The sequence below is a fragment of the Rana temporaria genome, chromosome 3 (genome assembly GCF_905171775.1).
Source record: "Rana temporaria chromosome 3, aRanTem1.1, whole genome shotgun sequence".
Lineage (NCBI taxonomy): Eukaryota > Metazoa > Chordata > Amphibia > Anura > Ranidae > Rana > Rana temporaria.
The window spans coordinates 259,617,598-259,637,503 of NC_053491.1; the positions used below are offsets into that span (position 1 = coordinate 259,617,598).

Genomic DNA, 19,906 nt, shown 5'->3' on the forward strand with positions numbered 1-19,906 from the left:
GTGGAGCGGAGAAGTAGGAGGAGAAGTGGTGTTGTGTAGAAAGGAGGAGGAGGAGATGAAGTGGTGTTGTGCGGAGCGGAGAAGTAGGAGGAGAAGTGGAGTTGTGTAGAAAGGAGGAGGAGATGAAGTGGTGTTGTGTGGAGCGGAGAAGTAGGAGGAGAAGTGGAGTTGTGTAGACCGGAGAAGGAGAAGTGGTGTTGTGTAGAAAGGAGGAGGAGGAGGAGATGAAGTGGTGTTGTGTGGAGCGGAGAAGTAGGAGGAGAAGTGGAGTTGTGTAGACCGGAGAAGGAGGAGGAGAAGTGGTGTTGTGTGAAGCTGGGCTGTAGTTGCCTTGAGCAGCCAACAGGTTGCAGCGTTCTCCGCTCTGTAGTATGTGTGTGAGTGTCGTCTCCCTCCCCATACACACACACTGAGCCCCCTCCGCCGGCCGCCCTCTGTCTGTGTCTCTCCTCCCTGTATGTCCGGGATAGGCGGCTCCCATCCCCGAGGGCGCCTCTGCTGTGTGCACCGCGCACACGGGCCGCTGCCAGCCGACACAGGGGCACCCAGCCAGACGGAGCACGGAGACATGCCCGGAGCTTGAAGGCCGCCAGCTGTAAGTATCCGGGAGAGGGGGTGTGTGGGAGGACATTGAGCCCAGTGCATGTTTACTTCCTCCTGACACCCGCCTTCCTTCTGTCACGATAACTTGTTTATATGTGATGTATGGGGGGACATGTCGGCTAATGAAGGGCACTCATGTCATGGTCACACTGCTCATTCTCCTCTCACCACAACTTCGGAGGGTGGCTGTCCGGCTCCCCCCATTCTAGCCTTCCCTGTCGGTATGTGTTCTGTGCCCAAGAGCTTGCAATCTGCTGGCAGCCCGTGCCGCTGTGTGTGTGCTGGGCACATGCCAGGGGCCGTGGTGATTCATCCCTCTCCCTTTACACAACTTTTCCTTTAATACAGCCTCTTATGAAACCCGGGACTGCAACTTCCTGCACAGCTCATCCCTTCATCTCGGGATCGGAGGGGGGGGGGGGGGGCTCATCACCCCGACCCACAGAAGGGGGGACCCCCCCCACCCATGACTTTTCTGGGATCTGTCATTGGTCGCCCCTATTAGACGAGGCCGGGCTGTTTATTTCCTCTGTAATGACAGCAGGGCTGAGTGGGCGGGGCTCCAACTAGTTGGTGACGTCACGTAATATATTCAATATTGCTTTATGTTTTATTAATAGCTCCCATCTTCCCTGGCAGCCCACTTAACCCTTGTCAGGCCACCCCTTGTGCCAGATGACAACACAATGCTGGTGAGATGGTGGTTGTCACATAGAGTAGTGGGTGTGTCATGCTGATCCTCTTCTTCCCTGAGTTGTACATTCTCTTCTTTGCCTGGCTATGATTTAATAAGCTCACATATGGCCTATAGGAAGGCTACTGGGACTTTACGCCTGGGATCCTGTGCTGAAATGGTTAAACGTGGGAGGACAGAGAGAGAGAGTGGAGGGAAAAATCTAATATCCTCCATTCAGTGTGATGGCTGAGCTTCGATTCAGAAAACAAGATCTCCTCTAATGGATCGTGCAACATACACGCTGAGATGGAGGATGAATGCGAGTCACACTCCGCTTCGCCATGGTTAACGCCTCTGCCGTAGATAAGCTTGTCCCAAGAGCTAGCAACCCACTTCTTCCCAGAATAGAAACTTCCGTTAACAGTCCTCAGAATCATTTCTATTTCTCTTTTTTATATTCTTTTCTTGCCTTATTTATTCTTTGAAAGGTAAAAAAACGAAAACCAGGCTTTATTTTCAATGAGTCGTGTTACATGCCAGCTAGATTTTTTATTTTTTTTTCTAATAATTTTAAATAGGTGTGTATGCATATTGTCTAATGCTAGAAATATGTGTGTCTGTGTATTGTCTAATAATATAAAGATGGGCATTTCCTTGCTTTCAAAGCACGTGTGTGTGTGTCTCCATCCAGCTGTCTACAGAAGCCAACCCTACAATGGACGCATTTTGTCCAATGGACGTATTTTTTATTTTATAGTGCCCACGTTGCATTATTTGGTGCCTTCCTGCAGCCTACATACACATTATATCGTGATATAGAAAAATACACACATATATATATATATATATATATATATATATCTATATACACAAAAAATACTAATATATATATATATATATATATATATATATATATATATATGGATAAACTTGGCAGAATTGTGTGTGTGTATATATATATATATATATATATATATATATATATATATATATATATATATATATATATATATATATATATATATATATGCTTGTGTGTGTGTGTGTGTGTGTGTGTGTATATGTATGTATATATATATATATATATATATATATATATATATATATATATATATATATATATTTTGTATTTTTGTGTGATTATACATATATCTTTACTTTTGTTTTGTTTGTTTTTGAATAAACCCAGCAGAATTATGCCTTGCAAAGAAAATAATAATAGTATAATTATTATTGTTATTTTTAATGTGAAGTGCATGTTATATAAAACAAAAAACAAAAAAGCCAACAATCTAGTAACTGTTTTCAATAATAAAAGCACCCCTTATTCCATATACCCAGGGCTGGCATGACAACTGCCTGCACAAAGCACGATATGAGAGATGTGGATGGTTGCAATTTGGATTGCAAAGCCTGTAATATTCATCCAATGCAATGTATCGTTTCCAGTGATTGCAGTCATATGTCGCTGTAGATAAAAGCTCTGTTTGAGTCAGAAGAGTTGAGTCGGAAGTGGAGACTTTATATTGCGTATCTCCTTTAATAAGAAAAGGATATGATACTGTGTGCAGGGTGCCTGTCCAGCGGTGAAATGGTTAACTGTCACTTGAGCACATGACGTGCCTTCCTTGTAGGTGAACCTCGCAGTTTGTATCTTAGGACGCGTTTACAGGGAGCTTCCAAACTTACCTAATACTTTTACTGGATACGATAAGCCTGTACGTGATCGGATAAGAATGTTTTAGGAGATCTCGCTAGTTTCGCCTTTCAGGATGAATTCTGCTTTTTTTTTTTTTTTATAAAGCACACGGCGAAATGATCTTGTAGTATTCCTGTGTTACAATAATCCAGAAAGGAAATATCATTGAATGCAGATAATCTCATTAGGTTGACTTATTCATCATGGTACAGTGCATCGCCAGCTCTTTGTGGCAGTGACAGCTCAGAGAAGTATGTCAGTCACGCTGTATTAAATGTAATTCTAGGTGAACCAAGTTCTCTGTAAAAGTTTTTTTTTTTTTTTTTTTTCATGTTTTTTTTGTTTCTGTCTCCTCTCAGGCATCACTATCCAATGGATCCCAAAGACCTATTGAAGCCACCCAATGGATCTCAGGCTGTGAAGACTGCACATTACAGTGACAAGAAAGGGAATGTGATTGATTTATTTACAAGCTATAGAGGTGGAGCCTGTGTGAACATTTCTACATCTTGTCCAACCCCACCTGCTTCACTGCCAGACACACGGCAGCAACTACAGCAGCAGCAGCAGGAACTGCCTACAACAGTAGATCCAGCTAATGGTCTGAGTAATGTGCCTCAGCCAGACCTGTCCAAGGCCGTCTCCCTTTCAATGGGACTTTATATGGGGGAACCAGATACAAAAGTAATGGGAAACGAACTCGGTTACCCTCAGCAAGCTCAACTTGGAGTCCCAGCCGGAGAAACTGACTTTAGGCTGCTCGAAGAGAGCATTGCCAGTCTTCAGGCAAAGTCTTCTGTGCCAGAGAAGGTGCAGGAGGGCCTTGAAGACAAAGGAGTTATAAAATGTGACCTGTCAACTCAGCCAATCGCTTCTGCACAGGGTCAAGGGGGCAGCACTAACAAGTTGTTTTCGAAAGACCAAAGCACCTTTGACCTTTTACAGGATCTGGATTTGCCCCCAGAGTCACCCAGGGATTTAAAGGGTAGTCCATGGGCACTGGACCCTTTATTTGAAGATGACGCTGTTGACTTGCTATCTCCTTTGACCACTGATGACCCTTTTCTTTTGAGGTCAAATTCAGTCAATGAAGACTGCAAACCTCTCATTCTTCAAGAGGGCACATCTAAAATAGGTGATCTTGTAAGGAACTTGGTACTGCCGAGTACTGGAATGCAGTTGTCTCAAGTGAAGACTGAAAAGGATGACTTTATAGAGCTGTGTACTCCTGGAGTAGTAAAGCAGGAAAAGTTTAGTCCCCTTTATTGCGGTGGCCATTTTTCTGGATCTAGCCTCTTTGGTAACAAATCATCAGCCATCTCTGTGCATGGTGTCAGCACTTCAGGGGGACAGATGTACCACTATGACTTGAACACTTCCCCACTTTCTCTGCAGTCGGATCAGAAGCCAGTTTTTACCTTGGGCCCACCTCTGCCTTCTATTTCTGAAGCTTGGAATAGGTGCCATGGGTCTGGGAATGAAAGCATGGCTTCACCAGGGAATATAACCTATCAAAACAGGCCCATGTTTTCCAATGGCTATTCAAGGTAGATCATTGTTATTTTGTATTTATATTATGTTTTATACATTTTGTTTTATCAATTTTTTTTTGCTTGACTGTAAGCGTGCTTGGGGTAAAGTACTGCTGTAAATGCATTTAATGGCATTTTTACAGTGGGTGCATGAGTTGTTAATGTAAAAAGTTGCTGACTGCCTTGTATCCCTGTGTGGTGAGTGGTGTAACATATTGTCAGGTTTACCAAAAGGTTAATTTCGGCCAATATTTTAATCATCTACCGCTGTTTATGTGTACCATTTTGAAGAGGAAATACTCTAATGGTGTTGTTAATAGATACAATCTTTTGTTTTGGCTGTTTGCTGTACCTCTCCCAGCAGGGATGGGGTTAAAGTTCCTGAGTGGTGTTTTTACCTGGTAAACTTCCAGTGTAATGTTCTGGTACAAATTGATGTTGTCGCCTGGTTTAATTTCAGAATTGGTTAATATTACACAGGGGAGATTGCATATAAAATGCGCAGCGAGCTGTTTGTTTTCTCCGGCTGCTTCTTTTAGGAGTGCTTTGGCAGAATAAATGCAATACGTTGACTCTGCACTTTGCTAACAGTCAACCTTTACTATTATATTTATGTGGCAGGTTGGCTCTTTTGAAATTATTGGCCCATTTGCTACCAATCTATTCAGTTACTGTGAATTTATATATGATGTTTTTTTGGGGGGGTGGTTTCAAAGATTTATAGAAGTATTATTTCATAATAAACTTAATCACATGAAAAGATCTAGCACCAAAAATTCTCCTTTAACTTCATGAACTGACTCAATACCACAATTTGAGACTATTTGCCATATATATTATATATGTTTTATTGATTACACTGTACTTCAAAAGCAGTAGGTGGTTCTACCAGCCCTTTGAGGAAATTCTAAAAATATCAGCATCTACGCAATATTGGAAGAGTCTGTTGCTAAAGGATTTGCATCATTAGAGAGACATATTGGACTGTTACAACAGAAAGGAAATTTTATGGTGTTTTAGGGCTAACAGCAATCAAGGTCTAAAAAAGTGTTCTAAAAGGAGAACTGTATTGGTTGACATCAATAAGTTCTTCTGAAAATGCTTGTTTATTATGTTGATCCAGTACCTGAAGTGCTTTCCAAGTTATTGACCCGTACCAAGTACAGTAAAACATTGGTTTGAGAGCATAATTTGTTCCTGAAACATGCTTGTAATCCAAAGCACTTGTATATCAAAGCATTTTTTTTACAGGGTATAAAAGAGAAGAGAGGCACCTGTACACACGATCGGTTCGTCTGATGAAAACCGTCCATCAGACGAACCGATCGTGTGTGGACCCCATCTTTTTTTTTTTTCCCATCTGTGAAAAAACTTAGAACCTGTTTTAAAATAATCTGATGGTGAAAAAAACAATCGTCTGTGGGGAAATCCATCGGTCAAAAATCCACGCATTCTCAGAATCAAGTCGACGTATGCTCGGAAGCATTGAACTTTTATTTTTCTCTGCACGTCGTTGTGTTTTAAGTCACCGCGTTGGACACGATCGGATTTTTAACTGATGGTGTGTAGGCAAGACTGATGAAGTTAGCTTTATCGGATATCTGATGAAAAAAATCCATCGGTCCGTTTTCATCGGATGAATCGATCGTGTGTACGTGGCATTAGTGTAGCAATAAGTTGCTAAATGTTGTACCTTCATTAATTGTAACCTTATTGCTACACTTGGAGGCTCCTCTCTTCTTTTTTTTATACTCGGATGTGACATGATGCTACTCTTATATCAAGACATAGCTTGTATATCAAGGCAACATTTATTAAATTTTGCGTGTCTTGCAAAACGCTCTCAAACCAAGGTTTTACTGTATGCAAATCAGGTTTGCTAGGCTGGCCATACATTATATTATTTTCTTGTACAGTTTTCCTTTAGATTTACCAAAGCCATATAGTATGAGGTCAAACCTAAACATTTTAGGCAGGCCTTTGCCATAGTTGAAGGTGAATTTAAAGGAAATTGAATTAGAAAATTGTATAATGTATTGCCAGCTTACATTTGTTAGCTTTATGCTTGTTCTCATCAGTGACCCATGGGTTGCAGGAAAGAATATTGCTTGATTCCCCCATCAACACAGAAAGTGTTGACAGGGTAATCCCTCCAGCCAAGCCATTGTATTCTTCCCCGCGTGAACACAGCTGGTAGCAATATGCCCGCCACTAGCAATAATCGCATGCAAAATCTGACATGCTGGTTGTACCCAAGTTGATTGATCGATCAACTTTTGTACATTCAGCCTGCCTATACATGGTTTGAGTCTCAGCCAGTCCCTGCTGAACCAGCCGAGATTCGAGCTGTCTATGGCTGGCCTAAAGCTCAATTTTTTTTATTTTTTATTATTACTTGGATAGAGTGGTGAGAAGTAAAAATCCTATTAGAGTTTTTGCCCCTGCTAAGCGATCTATTCTATTTCCCTAGGAGAGCATTGTCATGGGGACTGAAAGTGAAAGGAAATCTAAAATTCATATAGTATAATACATTTTTGGTCTCTTATAGTGCCTGGCCAGCTCAAAAAGTACCTTAATACACCCCAATAGACTGGATAGATGTGAATCAGCCCTAAAAGGGTGTTTCCCTCAATCTGGTGAGGGTTCCTCTCACTGCCTATTGCGTCTACTGGACCGGAAATGAAGGGAAATCTCCCTAATGGGCCACAGGTCATGAGGTTTAACTCTTTCCATAATCTATTTCAAATGTACTATCTTGGAACAAGTACATAGATTTCATGATTTTACTTTAAATGTCCTGCTTCAGGTCATGTCTCAGAAAGTAGACAGACAATTAGTATTTCCCGAAGGAGGCTAGCAGTCTTCATATTTTGTTTAGGACAGGTTTCCTTAGATCAGGGGTCTCCAAACTTTTTCAAACAAAGGGCCAGTCTACTGTCCTTCAGACTTTAGGAGGGCCGGATTGTGGCCAGCAGGGGTAGAAAATCTGCCGAGCCCAGCATCAGTGAGAATAAATAGGGCCTCAGGGTTGGGGGTCAGTAGGAGGAGTAGTGCCCCATTATTGGTATTAGTAGGAGGAATAGTATCCTATCATTGGTATCAGTGGAAAACATAGTGCCCCATTGTTGGTGTCAGTGGGAGGAATAGTGCCCCAAGGGCCGGATAAAGGCTAGCAAAGGGCCACATCTGGCCCTTGGGCCGCAGTTTGGAGACCCCTGTCTTAGATTGTACCCCCAAGTTATATATGTCTACTAAAAGTAAACATTGCTATTTTCCTTGCATTCACTGCTAGGACTGTGTTTTTATCTGTTTTGCATAGTACCGATTTTTATTATATGGTGGATCTTTTCTATATTCTTTTTCTGGATGGTGGACTTTGGATATTAAAGTTCCCCCTTCTACGTGGTCTTTACTGATATAACACATGGATGTTGTAACTGAAGTACTGTACTGGGAAACCAAAACAGACTTTTGTCTGTGCAGAATGCTTTGTGCAAAGTTTATTTAATGCTGTTTGATGTCAGATGCTTCACCTTTTTCACTTGACTGAATCGGAGAACAATGAAAGTAACATAAAAATTGAGTGTATTGTCAAGTCTGTGTTAAAATAACAAAATGGGTTTTTATTTATTTTCTCCTAAAGGCTTTCCCAGCTGTCACAGCGGACATTAACGTAAATCTGTAACCAGACTGCACATCTTAAAGTCATTGTAAACATATTTTTTTTTAAATTACAAACATGTTATACTTACCTGCTCTGTGCAGTGGTTTTGTACAGAGCAGCCTTGATCCTCTTCTTCTGGGGTCCCCCACCTACGGTCCTGGCTCCTCCCCATTTGCCAAGTGCCCCCAAAGCAAGCCGCTTGTTTTGGGGCACCCATGTGGGCTTGATCTTGAGCATGTGTGTCAATAGATACACTTAGCGTGCCCCCCCTGCTCTCTCCCCATTGGCTGTGATTGACGGGAAGAAATGGCTTTCGCTGCTGCCTTCATGGCCAGTGAGCAGAGAGAGTGGCTGTTCTCAGGCACATCACTAGATTGATATTGGGCTCCGCTAAATTTAAGGGGGAGGGGTGGTTGGGGGGATTCTGCGCACAGAATTTTTTTACCATAATGCAGAGAAAGCATTAGGGCAGGGTGGATTTTATTTAATCATGATTTAAATCACTAGAAAAAAGGCTTGATTTAAATCAACTCAATTTAAATCATCATTTTTAAAGAGCAACTGTCATCTATGTCCTGCAGCAGATCCTCCTCTGACCCACTGTTAACTCACCGACAGTCCCATTCACTTTAATAAGATGGCTGGTGATGCGGCAGTGACACAACAAGGTGAGGGACGTGGTGGCAGCAGCAGGTGAGTGGATGCCTGCTAACAGGCGCTGCCATGATGCCTCTGAAATAACAGGTGCTCTTTAAATGTAAGGACTTGCTGGTAGTTAGAATCTTAAAAATTTGCAAACAAAATGGAGGTTTCCTATTTAGAATAACAATCTGTCAAGTTAGTAAAACAACAATATTGGAGCTGATTCAATCATACAGTTTTTAGTGTACAAAGATTTGCAAAACAAAGGGGTAAAAGAATATTCCTGAACTTTGTTTTATCTCATGGTTACTGTGACATTGTGTGAATGCATCAATGCAGTGCATGTTATCTCAGCTTGCAGAGTTTGGATTCATTGAATGAGTTTACCAAAAATGTGAATATTGCAGAATATATACAGCCTCATGCTACATAACTAAGCTCCATTTCATGCTGAAAAAACTAAATTATTATTGTGTCTTAAATAGAATACTTTCTTTAGATATACTTTTACTCCAAAAGCATTTTATTCAATAATATTTGATAAAAATGAGAGAGGGAGTGGGCCTAGCCGGGGGGGGGGGGGGGGGTTGTCTATGTCTGAATGGACTGTTTATATCAGGACTTGGTATTGTCTTCTGTTAGGTGGTGTGGAATTATAAGGGCTTGCAAACGGAATCTTCATGCAAATCAACACAGGCTCAATGCAAGGGCATGTAGAAAACAATTGTTTTGTATGTGTCCTATTTATATTATGTCTGCATTAAGGTGGGTTAGTTGTGGCAACTCGCTGTATCGCATGTCACTTCATCACTATGGTGCATAGAATAGAACAAACCGTAAAAAAAGATTAAGCAGTTTCTTGCATTGTAACAACACAAAGCCCAACCCCTGCTGTCCGCCTAGACAACGATTATGAGTGATGATCGCTGCTGGACATCAGTTATAGCTATATTCTCAGACAAGACCACCATCATGGTTTGATTGGCTGACTAGCCATTCACACCTTTTTGTCAGTGGGGCCTGTTCGATATGCAACGACTTCTATGTGACTTGAGAAAAGATTCAGGCACTCTTGGTGCAGCAGTGTATTTTTGGCCTCGTAGACTTCAAAGTGAGTGCATGCAAATGCATAGGTGAAAAAGCATGAAAATGCAGATGCACAGGTGTGATCCTAGCCTTAAAGCCCAACGTCCAGGAAGAGAAAAAAAAATCCCTTGCAGTGAGGCCAGCTCTGTAATCGGTTAATAGTTTGTTTTTGTTTAGGGGAGAGGAGAAACCATTTAATTACTTCTGCTCCCTCATGATCTGGAGGTGGACTGTCTATTGGCGTCCAAATTAGGGCCATGGATCCTCCTGTGTAGGGGGGTGTAGAAGCTGCGACGCTCAGTCTAGCTGCGGGGTGGAGCTGAGGATCAGGTAAGTATAATTCATTTTATTGTTGTCCTAGATCAGGGGTCTCCAAACTGCGGCCCGAGGGCCAGCTGTGGCCCTTTGCTAGCCTTTTACCTGGCCCTTGGGGCACAATTCCTTCCACTGATATGAGGCACTATTCCTCCCACTGACACCAACAATGGGGCACTATATATTACACTGACACCAATGGGATACTATTCCTCTTACTAAAAGGGGGAATACTCCTCTTATTGACCACCAAATCCGTGGCCATATTTATTCTCACTGATGCTGGGCCCGTGACACTTCCTGCCCCTGTTGGCCACAATCCGGCCCTCTTAATGTCTGAAGGACAATAAAGTGGCCCTGTGTTGGAAAAGTTTGGAGACTCCTGTCCTAGACCAAAAACTAGCAATTAACCCCTGCAATATGGGCACAGCCCCACTGCAAAGGATCATTTTTAATTTACCCTAAGTTGGGCTTTAATAAAATGTAATGTGTATGGTAATGTTTCCTATGTTTGTGTTTACTACTAACAGGTCATGTTGTCAGTTTGCTGCGCAGAATAACAATTGAACAAATTAATGTAAAACCGTTACTAATGAGTACATTAGTGTCTCCTATTTCCTACCGGAAAATATGATTGCTCGGTATCTCTAAGGAATGCAGTTGGTGAAACTGCTGGAAGGCATATATATGGCATGTCGGCTGAAATCCTGCAGATCGCAAAATCTGACTTGACTGTACAAAGGGGTGCTTTTCAGTTTATGACTGAAGATGATTGTCTTTACTTTAAAATCAAGCCGTCACAAGAGAAATAAAGCTAAAAGTGACAATATTCCAAAGATGCTAGTATCAAAATTCTCTCTCAGCTTTTTAATACTTGTATGCACTGCTTTGAAATTAGTATGCAGTAAGTGAAGTACTGATTTGCATACTTTTTCTGGGTTGTGTCTTTAATTCTGAAATCTAGAAGGGTGGTCAGCATAGCAGCCAGTCAATTAGTGTTTTAAGGTGGGGAAAAATCACGCCCTCCCATATTTCTCTCAGGATAGTTTTTTTATTTTTTTTTTTATTTACGTTGACAACTACAAAAAAAAAGAAAAGAAGATCGCTGTCAAAGAAGCCTTTTAATGCTTTCCTGCTCTGAGACTCTTGATGAACTATGGTGTTCAAAGAATTTTCTGCATTCAACACCCTTCCTGGTGTGTCACATGTCTGGTCCCTTGCTCCATGCTGAGATTCTATCAGACAACCACCGACATCATTACTGTAGTGACGTAAGGGCCACAGCACGCAATGAAGGACTTCTGTATCACAGACGGATGATAAAGATTATATGGATGGACATAGCTCTTCAGGAGAGTAACTATCCAAAGAACAGGTGTCCGGAAAGGAGAGTATTAAAAGTCTACTTTTGCAGTGAATCTCTTTTTAAAATGACATTTATAAACAGAGTTTTCTTGCATGTATTAATGTCATCATTTTTCACATAGGAATGAAAACTCTGAATGTTTTTGTAGCAGAAGACAGATTGCAGCACTGTATCGCAGTGTGTATCTAAGTGTATTGTATTTCTTCTTCTGGTTGGGTGAACTGCAGCTGGCCGTGTACTTCGGACCCAAACACTGAAATCGCCAAGTGCCCGCAGCGTGTACACAACCCGTGTAATGCTTCGGATAGCTATTTTTTCTCTTGGCTGTTGTGAGAATTTTAAAGGAGTGGCAGTAAGCAATGATTTGCTTACTAAAGCGTTCCCATCACCTAAGGAAGTGTGGGTCTTGGTGACAATCTGATTATAGATCTATTTTCCACTAAATATAGAGACGATGCCATGGGAACAGTTATAGTTATGTTTTTGGGCCTCGATGTAATGGCATGAACTGAGTGAACTGAAAGCTAATACTATATTTTATTGATCTCTAGGCATGAAGATTTCCATTTGTTTAGGCCTCTATGCCTATAGATTGTTAGGGATGCACAGAAAAACTAAAATGGAACACTTTTACTACAATTCGTTTTAAAAAATGCATCAGTAGGGAAATTTTACATACGACAGACAGTCCTTTAGTCACCACCTATCAGAGCGCGCAACTATTTTGAAACTACAACTGTTATGTCTAGTATACATGATGAGAAAATCAGACTAAAAATACCGCTTACTAATCAATCGTCAGATAATCTGATCATTAGTACACAGGTTTGAGAGCCAAGCACCAGAGTTCATGCCAAATTATCCAAAAGGGACAAGCATAAAAAAAAAATCTCGTACAACACCAGAACGAACGATTTTTGTTTAAACCGTACAGTATTCATCTGGGAAAAAAATTGAGTGCCCAAAGATGCTGCTTGCAGGACGTTTTTCCCATCCCACAAGCACACCGCTTAGCAGAGGCTACCAATTTTTATAAGTTAAAGCGGAGGTTCACCCAAATAATATCTATATCAGACCAACTTCTTTTATACTTCTAACATGTACAGTCCACATTTATTTAAAAAAAAAATTACGCTGTACATACCGTATAATCTTTATTTGCAATCTGGCTTCCAGGTACTTCTCCCTGTGGGAGTAGGCGTTTTCAAGCAGAGGAGGAATGTCTTCTGGGAGGTCGCCCAGATGATTGACGTCCTTTCAGAAAAAGTTCACCCCGGCGGATAAGGCCCCGCCCCCCGTATTGCGTAGGCGCGTCACGAGCCACAGCGTTTCCGAAAGAAGCCGGACATGAAGAAGCTCTATATGGCGCCTGCGCAGTCAGCTCTACAGGGCTCCTAGTCGGTGCGCATGCGCCGTCTAGAGCCGACTCGCAGCTCTGCATGTTCGGCTTCTTTCGGAAATGCTGTGACTCGTGACGCGCCAAGCAATATGGGGGCGGGGCCTTATCCGCCGGGGTGAACTTTTTCTGAAAGGACGTCAATCATCTGGGCGACCTCCCAGAGGACATTCCTCCTCAGCTTGGAAACGCCTACTACCCGGAAGCCAGATTTCGAATAAAGATTATATGGTATGTACAGTGTAAAAAAAAAAAAAAATGCGGACTGTACATGTTAGAAGTATAAAGAACTTGGTCTACTATAGATGTTATTTGGGTGAACCTCCGCTTTAATGCTACAGGTAAGCATATATTAAGGCTTACCTGTAGCTACACTGGATATCTCCTAAACCTGCAGGGGAGATATCCCCTCATTATGCCTTTGTCTTGCAGGTTTTATTTTTCCAAGGGCTTACAACCACTTTAACGTGTCCATAAAGTGTAACGTTTCCCTTACTATCCCTGGCTCATACCTTTTTTTTTTATTGATTTTGGTTAGGTATACATATGGCCAAAACCAATAGTTCTTGGTGTGGAAATAATAGAACGGGTTGCACGAAGACTGTAAAGCAGGGGTGTCTAAACTTTTTTCAAAGAGGGCCAGATTTGATGAAGTGAACATGCGTGAGGGCCGACCATTGTGCCTGAAATTGTTTGAACCATTAAAATTCGGTCTAAGTGTGTTAGTTCGATCACTAATACACGGCCCAACAAGAATTCTCCTCCCCTTGTGGCTATGTGTGGTGAAGAGATGTTGTTATTTGGATATACTGTATTTATCGGTGTAGAACACGCACCTTCACTTAAAGAGGGAAGTTTAAGGCAAAAAAAATATATATATATCCAAATTATCAGGGGGGCCATTAAACCAGAACGCGGGCCGGACTTTGGACATGCCTGCTGTAAAGAGTAGAAGATGGAGTTCATTCCATTTTAGGACATCCCATCTTTCCTGTTTGAAAGGCTAAGCAAATATTGATAGGAAATTGGATTTTGTTTTGCCTTGTACAGTGGTTAATAATTATCAGATCGACTCTGAAATAGTCACATTTTTGCAATAGATGGCCTGTGCCTAGGTTGCTGCATTCAATAACAATCTGAGTATGTTGAAGGAGCTTTCTGCCAAAAAAACAGACAGTTTTGTGATCAGAAACCACTTGTCCCAATCGGTTAATCACCTGTACTATTCTTTTAGATTTACTAATTTATTGATTTATGATTATATGGTTGTCTGTTTCCAGTTATGAGCTACGAAGAGGGTTGTTTGCATTTTGTTTGGACCCAAATGCATGTTGTTCAATTTTTGCTTCAGTATTTTGGTTTATAAAGGGTTAAAGCTGAATTCCAGGAATTCAGCTCCTTTATAAAAAGTAAAGGCATGCTATAGGTTAAATCCAGGGAGCTGCTTGACATCTCCTGGGCTTAATTTTTTTTTTTTACATCTGATAGTTTTTTTGGAGTCCCAGAGGACAGCTAGCTATTGCTTTATTTCAGGAAGCCCCTTTCTTCAGGGCCTGCTGCCCCACCCTCCTCCCGCCCAATTGCAGAGGCCTTTGTATTCTTTGAACTCATTCACAAAATACAAAGGCTTTTCTGAATGGGCAGCAGCAAAGAGGATGGGTGACATAGCTGCTCTGTGTGCTCCGCCAGAGCAATAGCTGTGTCAGGCATAAATAAGTTCAGGAGATGTCATGCGCCTCCTTGGACTTAACTCATAGTGGGCCTTCCCTTTTTACAAAGTGAATGAATTCCTGGAATTCAGCTTTAGCTGATAATGTGATGCAGTTCAAGTGGTAAATGAAGTGGAACAAATTTAGTAACAGAAGAAAGAGCATTCATGGACAGCTACAGTTCAGGACCTCTTTATTGTAAATCATTATTCTTTCAGCAGTCAGCAAAGATAAATACATGTTAATTTAAAATCATTGTTAAAGTGATTGTAAAATCTTGCTGCTTTTTTTCCCGATAAAAATAACAAACATGTTATACATACCTGCTCTGTTGCAGTGGATTTGCACAGAGCAGCCCGTATCCTCCTCTTCTCGGGTCCCTCTTCTGTCGCTGCTGTTGTCTTAGCCAATCAGGAAGGAGAATCTCAGATGGCTAAGACACTCTTTACACCCATTTTGTATTTTATTAAAAGTCAGCAGCTCCAAAAAGTGTAGCTGCTGACTTTTAATAAACAGACATTTACCTGCTCCACGGCTCCAGCGATGCGGGCACCCAAAGCCTTGTTCCTCACCCCCTCTTCTCCGCAGTGCCATTATAGCAACTGTGGGCACCCGACCGTGACCGCTTACAGCTTCACGGCTGGGCGCGCACAGCACATGCGCGAGTTGCGCTACGCTCTGCTATTGGCCAGTCAATTTTCTGGGACCTGTTACGTGTCCCAGAAGATTGCTGGCAGGGAGGGGGCCTGCTAGGGTGAGAGGAGTAATCACCACAGCTTAGAAGAGGAAGAAGGAAGAGGGATAGAAAGTCCCACTGAAAAGTTACCCACTCCCCCCTGCCCCCACATAGTGAAGGGTTCAAGCCCCGCTTAGTTGAAATGTCAACTAAATATTGTACAGATAAAAGTAAAATTCCATTTTAAATTATTATAATGGAAAGATGCAGTATATGACTGTTGTAGGAGACTTCATGCATATCTACTGCCACTATGAAGGCAAAGCATTGCTGTAATGAAGCTGTACTGTCAGCACAAATGAAAAGCCAAGTGACATTTAAACATGACAGTATTGCAAGAATTTTATGCCCTGCCTTTCTTGCAAAGTATTGGTTATTTTTACTGAAATCCCATGATGGGTGGAAAAACCTTCCCTGCCATACTGTCTAGTGTGGGATCTGCCAGTTCTGCCTCTTGTCAGTAAAAATTACAGTTCAAAGACGTGCCTTAGGTTTTGGCAGTAATCACTACCCTCCTTTTATCTGCACGTGGGCTTCCACAACGTTCGAAAGTAAATTAATCGTTTTATAGATCCAAAACCTGAAATGAACCACGTTACTTTAACCACTTGACGCCCAGAGGACGTCATGTGACGTCCTGGGAATTTATGGGGCTATATCTGAATGATGCCTGAAGCTACAGGCATCATTCAGATATCGGCATTTTCAGCCGGCGATTCCCTACACCATAGGAATGATCATAGCAGCTGTTCCACCGCTTGATCATTCCTATGGGCGGCGAATGGGGACGTTCCCCCCCCCCCCCCCTCCAGCCGTCCTCCGGTGCTTCTACCGACTCACCTGTGTGATCGGGGAGTCGTGACATGATCCGCCGGCCCCAGATGGTGATCACAGAGATTTCCAGTGGACCAGATGGTCGCCGAAGTCTCTATGATCGTCGAAGGCCGGGCGCGATGTTATGACGTCACGTCCGGCCTCTGCATTAAAAAAAAATAATGCGCCACTTCAGTTGTGAAGCGGTGATCTTTTTTTTTTTGTTTGCCTCCCCAGCCTAGAGGTGAGATGTGGGGTCTTATTGACCCCATATCTCACTGTAAAGAGGACCTGTCACGCCATATTCCTTTTACAAGGGATGTTGTAATAGGAATAAAAGTGATCAAAACATTTTTTTTTTAAAGTGTCAAAAAAAAAAAAAAAAAGTAAAATTAACAATAATAACAAATGTTTTTAGTGCCCCTGTCCCCGTGTGCTTGCATGCAGAAGCGAACGCATACATAAGACCCGCCCACATATGAAAATGGTGTTCAAACCACACATGTGAGGTGTCGCCGTGAAACGTTAGAGAGAGAGCAATAATTCTAGCCCTAGACCTCCTCTGTAACTCAAAACATGTAACCAGTAAAAAAAATTAAAACGTCGTCTATGGAGATTTTTAAGTACCGAAGTTTGGCGTCATTCCACGAGCGTGTGCAATTTTGAAGCGTGACATGTTAGGTCAGGGTTTGACAAATTTGCTTGGAATCTAGGAGCCATCTAAAAAAGTTAGGAGCCAGAAAACACGCCCCGTCCCGACGAGCTTGCGCGCAGAAGCGAACACATACGTGAGCAGCGCCCGCATATGTAAACGGTGTTCAAACCACACATATGAGGTACCGCCGCGATTGGTAGAGCGAGAGCAATAATTCTAGCCCTAGACCTTCTCTGTAACTCAAAACATGCAACCTGTAGATTTTTTTTAAACGTCGCCTATAAAGATTTTAAAGGGTAAAAGTTTGTCGGCATTCCACGAGCAGACGCAATTTTGAAGCGTGACATGTTGGGTATGAATTTACTCGGCGTAACATTATCTTTCATAATATTAAAAAAAATGGGGATAACTTTACTGTTGTCTTATTGTTTAATTAAAAAAAGTGTAATTTTTTACCAAAAAAGTGCGCTTGTTAGACCGCTGCGCAAATACGGCATGACAGAAAGTATTGCAACGATCGCCATTTTATTCTCTAAAAAATATATATAATGTTTGGGGGTTCTAATTAGAGGGAAGAAGATGGCAGTGAAAATAGTGAAAAATGACATTAGAATTGCTGTTTAACTTGTAATGCTTAACTTGTAATACCAACGGCCACCACCAGATGGCGCCAGCTTACACATCTGGTGGTAATAACTTGTAATACCAACGGCTCACCACCAGATGGCGCCAGCTCACAAGCCAAGTCGCCAGGACCCTATTTCTAGTCGCCATGGCGACCTGGCGACCGGGATTTGTCGAGCCCTGTGTTAGGTATCTATTTACTTGGTGTAAGTTCATCTTTCACATTACACAAAAAAATTGGGCTAACTTTACTGTTTTTTTTTTTTAAAGCATGAAACAGTTTTTTTTTTTTTTTAAACGCTTTTGAAAAATTGCTGCGCAAATATTGTGCGAGGTAAAAAGTTGCAATGACCGCCATTGTATTCTCTAGGGTCTCTGCTAAAAATACATATAGTGTTTGGGGGTTCTTTGTCATTTTCCAGCAAAAAATAGCAAAAAAATTATGATTTTTACATGTAGAAACGAAGTGTCAAAGTTGGCCCAGGCCTGAAGTGGTTAACTCATATGGCCACAAACGCCTGGTAAAAAAAAAGTAAAATTCTCTATTTTGAGCTAACTGGTATTTTAGCAACTTTGAATCTTTTTTTTTTTTTCACTCTGAATGAGCTCCTGCCTGCCATCTTCCCACCTAGAATGACCAAGTCATCAAATGGTGGCATCACCTGCACAGAGCAGCACTGCCAGCAGGAGTCCTAACGAGACAAGAACCCTAAAATTCATCATCGTGGAATCTGACGAGCAAATGATGTCACAGAGGAGCAGGCATCGATGATGCGGTTTGCCTCGTGTATCCGAATAATGAAGGCAGAAGAAATAATTGTTACTTTGCTTGAACCTGTTAGATATTATTAGAACACGTGTGCTATTATCCTATGCAACATTGTGTTGATATGCAGTTATGTAGAAACCACGTCATAATGGATTTGACTCGTTTTATAACACATTCACATATGTATAAATATTTATAAGTATTTATAAGTGGAGACAACCATGCTAAGGCACCTCTGCAAAGTGTGATTCTGGTATTCTATGAGAGTAGCCAAGCTTGAGCAGTTATATTGGGGGTACTAAAATTCACAGAGGTCCGATCAGTAACATTTTCTTCCAGCAGAGTTTTGAATCGTATGTTTGTATGATGATTCTTTCACATCACAATCCCCCCTCCTTTATTTCACAATCTCATTCTTACATCAGTGTACTCAGTCCCCCTGCATTTATGGCAGCTCCTGCCCTCCATCCATTGTTGCTGTGCCTCCCGCTCTGTGTGCAGAACTGTTCTTCCTCCCGCTGTGTGCAGAACTGTTCTTCCTCCCGCTGTGTGCAGAACTGTTCTTCCTCCCGCTCTGTGTGCAGAACTGTTCTTCCTCCCGCTGTGTGCGCAGAACTGTTCTTCCTCCCGCTCTGTGTGCAGAACTGTTCTTCCTCCCGCTCTGTGTGCAGAACTGTTCTTCCTCCCGCTCTGTGTGCAGAACTGTTCTTCCTCCCGCTCTGTGTGCAGAACTGTTCTTCCTCCCGCTCTGTGTGCAGAACTGTTCTTCCTCCCGCTCTGTGTGCAGAACTGTTCTTCCTCCCGCTGTGTGCAGAACTGTTCTTCCTCCCGCTCTGTGTGCAGAACTGTTCTTCCTCCCGCTGTGTGCAGAACTGTTCTTCCTCCCGCTCTGTGTGCAGAACTGTTCTTCCTCCCGCTGTGTGCAGAACTGTTCTTCCTCCCGCTCTGTGTGCAGAACTGTTCTTCCTCCCGCTGTGTGCAGAACTGTTCTTCCTCCCGCTCTGTGTGCAGAACTGTTCTTCCTCCCGCTCTGTGTGCAGAACTGTTCTTCCTCCCGCTCTGTGTGCAGAACTGTTCTTCCTCCCGCTCTGTGTGCAGAAGTGTTCTTCCTCCCGCTCTGTGTGCAGAACTGTTCTTCCTCCCGCTCTGTGTGCAGAACTGTTCTTCCTCCCGCTCTGTGTGCAGAACTGTTCTTCCTCCCGCTGTGTGCAGAACTGTTCTTCCTCCCGCTCTGTGTGCAGAACTGTTCTTCCTCCCGCTGTGTGCAGAACTGTTCTTCCTCCCGCTCTGTGTGCAGAACTGTTCTCCCTCCCTCTGTGTGCAGAACTGTTCTTCCTCCCGCTCTGTGTGCAGAACTGTTCTTCCTCCCGCTGTGTGCAGAACTGTTCTTCCTCCCGCTCTGTGTGCAGAACTGTTCTTCCTCCCGCTCTGTGTGCAGAACTGTTCTTCCTCCCGCTCTGTGTGCAGAACTGTTCTTCCTCCCGCTCTGTGTGCAGAACTGTTCTTCCTCCCGCTCTGTGTGCAGAACTGTTCTTCCTCCCGCTCTGTGTGCAGAACTGTTCTTCCTCCCGCTCTGTGTGCAGAACTGTTCTTCCTCCCGCTCTGTGTGCAGAACTGTTCT

At 42.5% G+C, this 19,906-nt stretch overlaps 1 protein-coding gene and 1 pseudogene across 4 annotated transcripts in view; one reads left to right on the forward strand and one right to left on the reverse strand.

The window, feature by feature from the left end:
* Positions 1-280: 280 nt before the first annotated feature.
* NR3C1 (nuclear receptor subfamily 3 group C member 1) overlaps positions 281-19,906 on the forward strand; it is a 228,300-nt gene continuing 208,674 nt past the window's right edge. Inside the window, exons 1-2 of one of the 4 annotated variants that reach the window (XM_040344599.1) lie at positions 281-595; positions 3,338-4,525. In XM_040344599.1, the coding sequence (XP_040200533.1) occupies positions 3,351-4,525 (1,175 nt within the window). In that variant the 5' untranslated portion in view covers positions 281-595; positions 3,338-3,350. Of the gene's footprint in view, positions 596-1,224; positions 1,296-1,334; positions 1,768-2,834; positions 3,230-3,337; positions 4,526-19,906 lie in introns of those variants that run through there. The other 3 variants (XM_040344598.1, XM_040344600.1, XM_040344601.1) reach the window with 3 other exon arrangements.
* Positions 18,108-18,301, reverse strand: LOC120934009 (annotated as a pseudogene).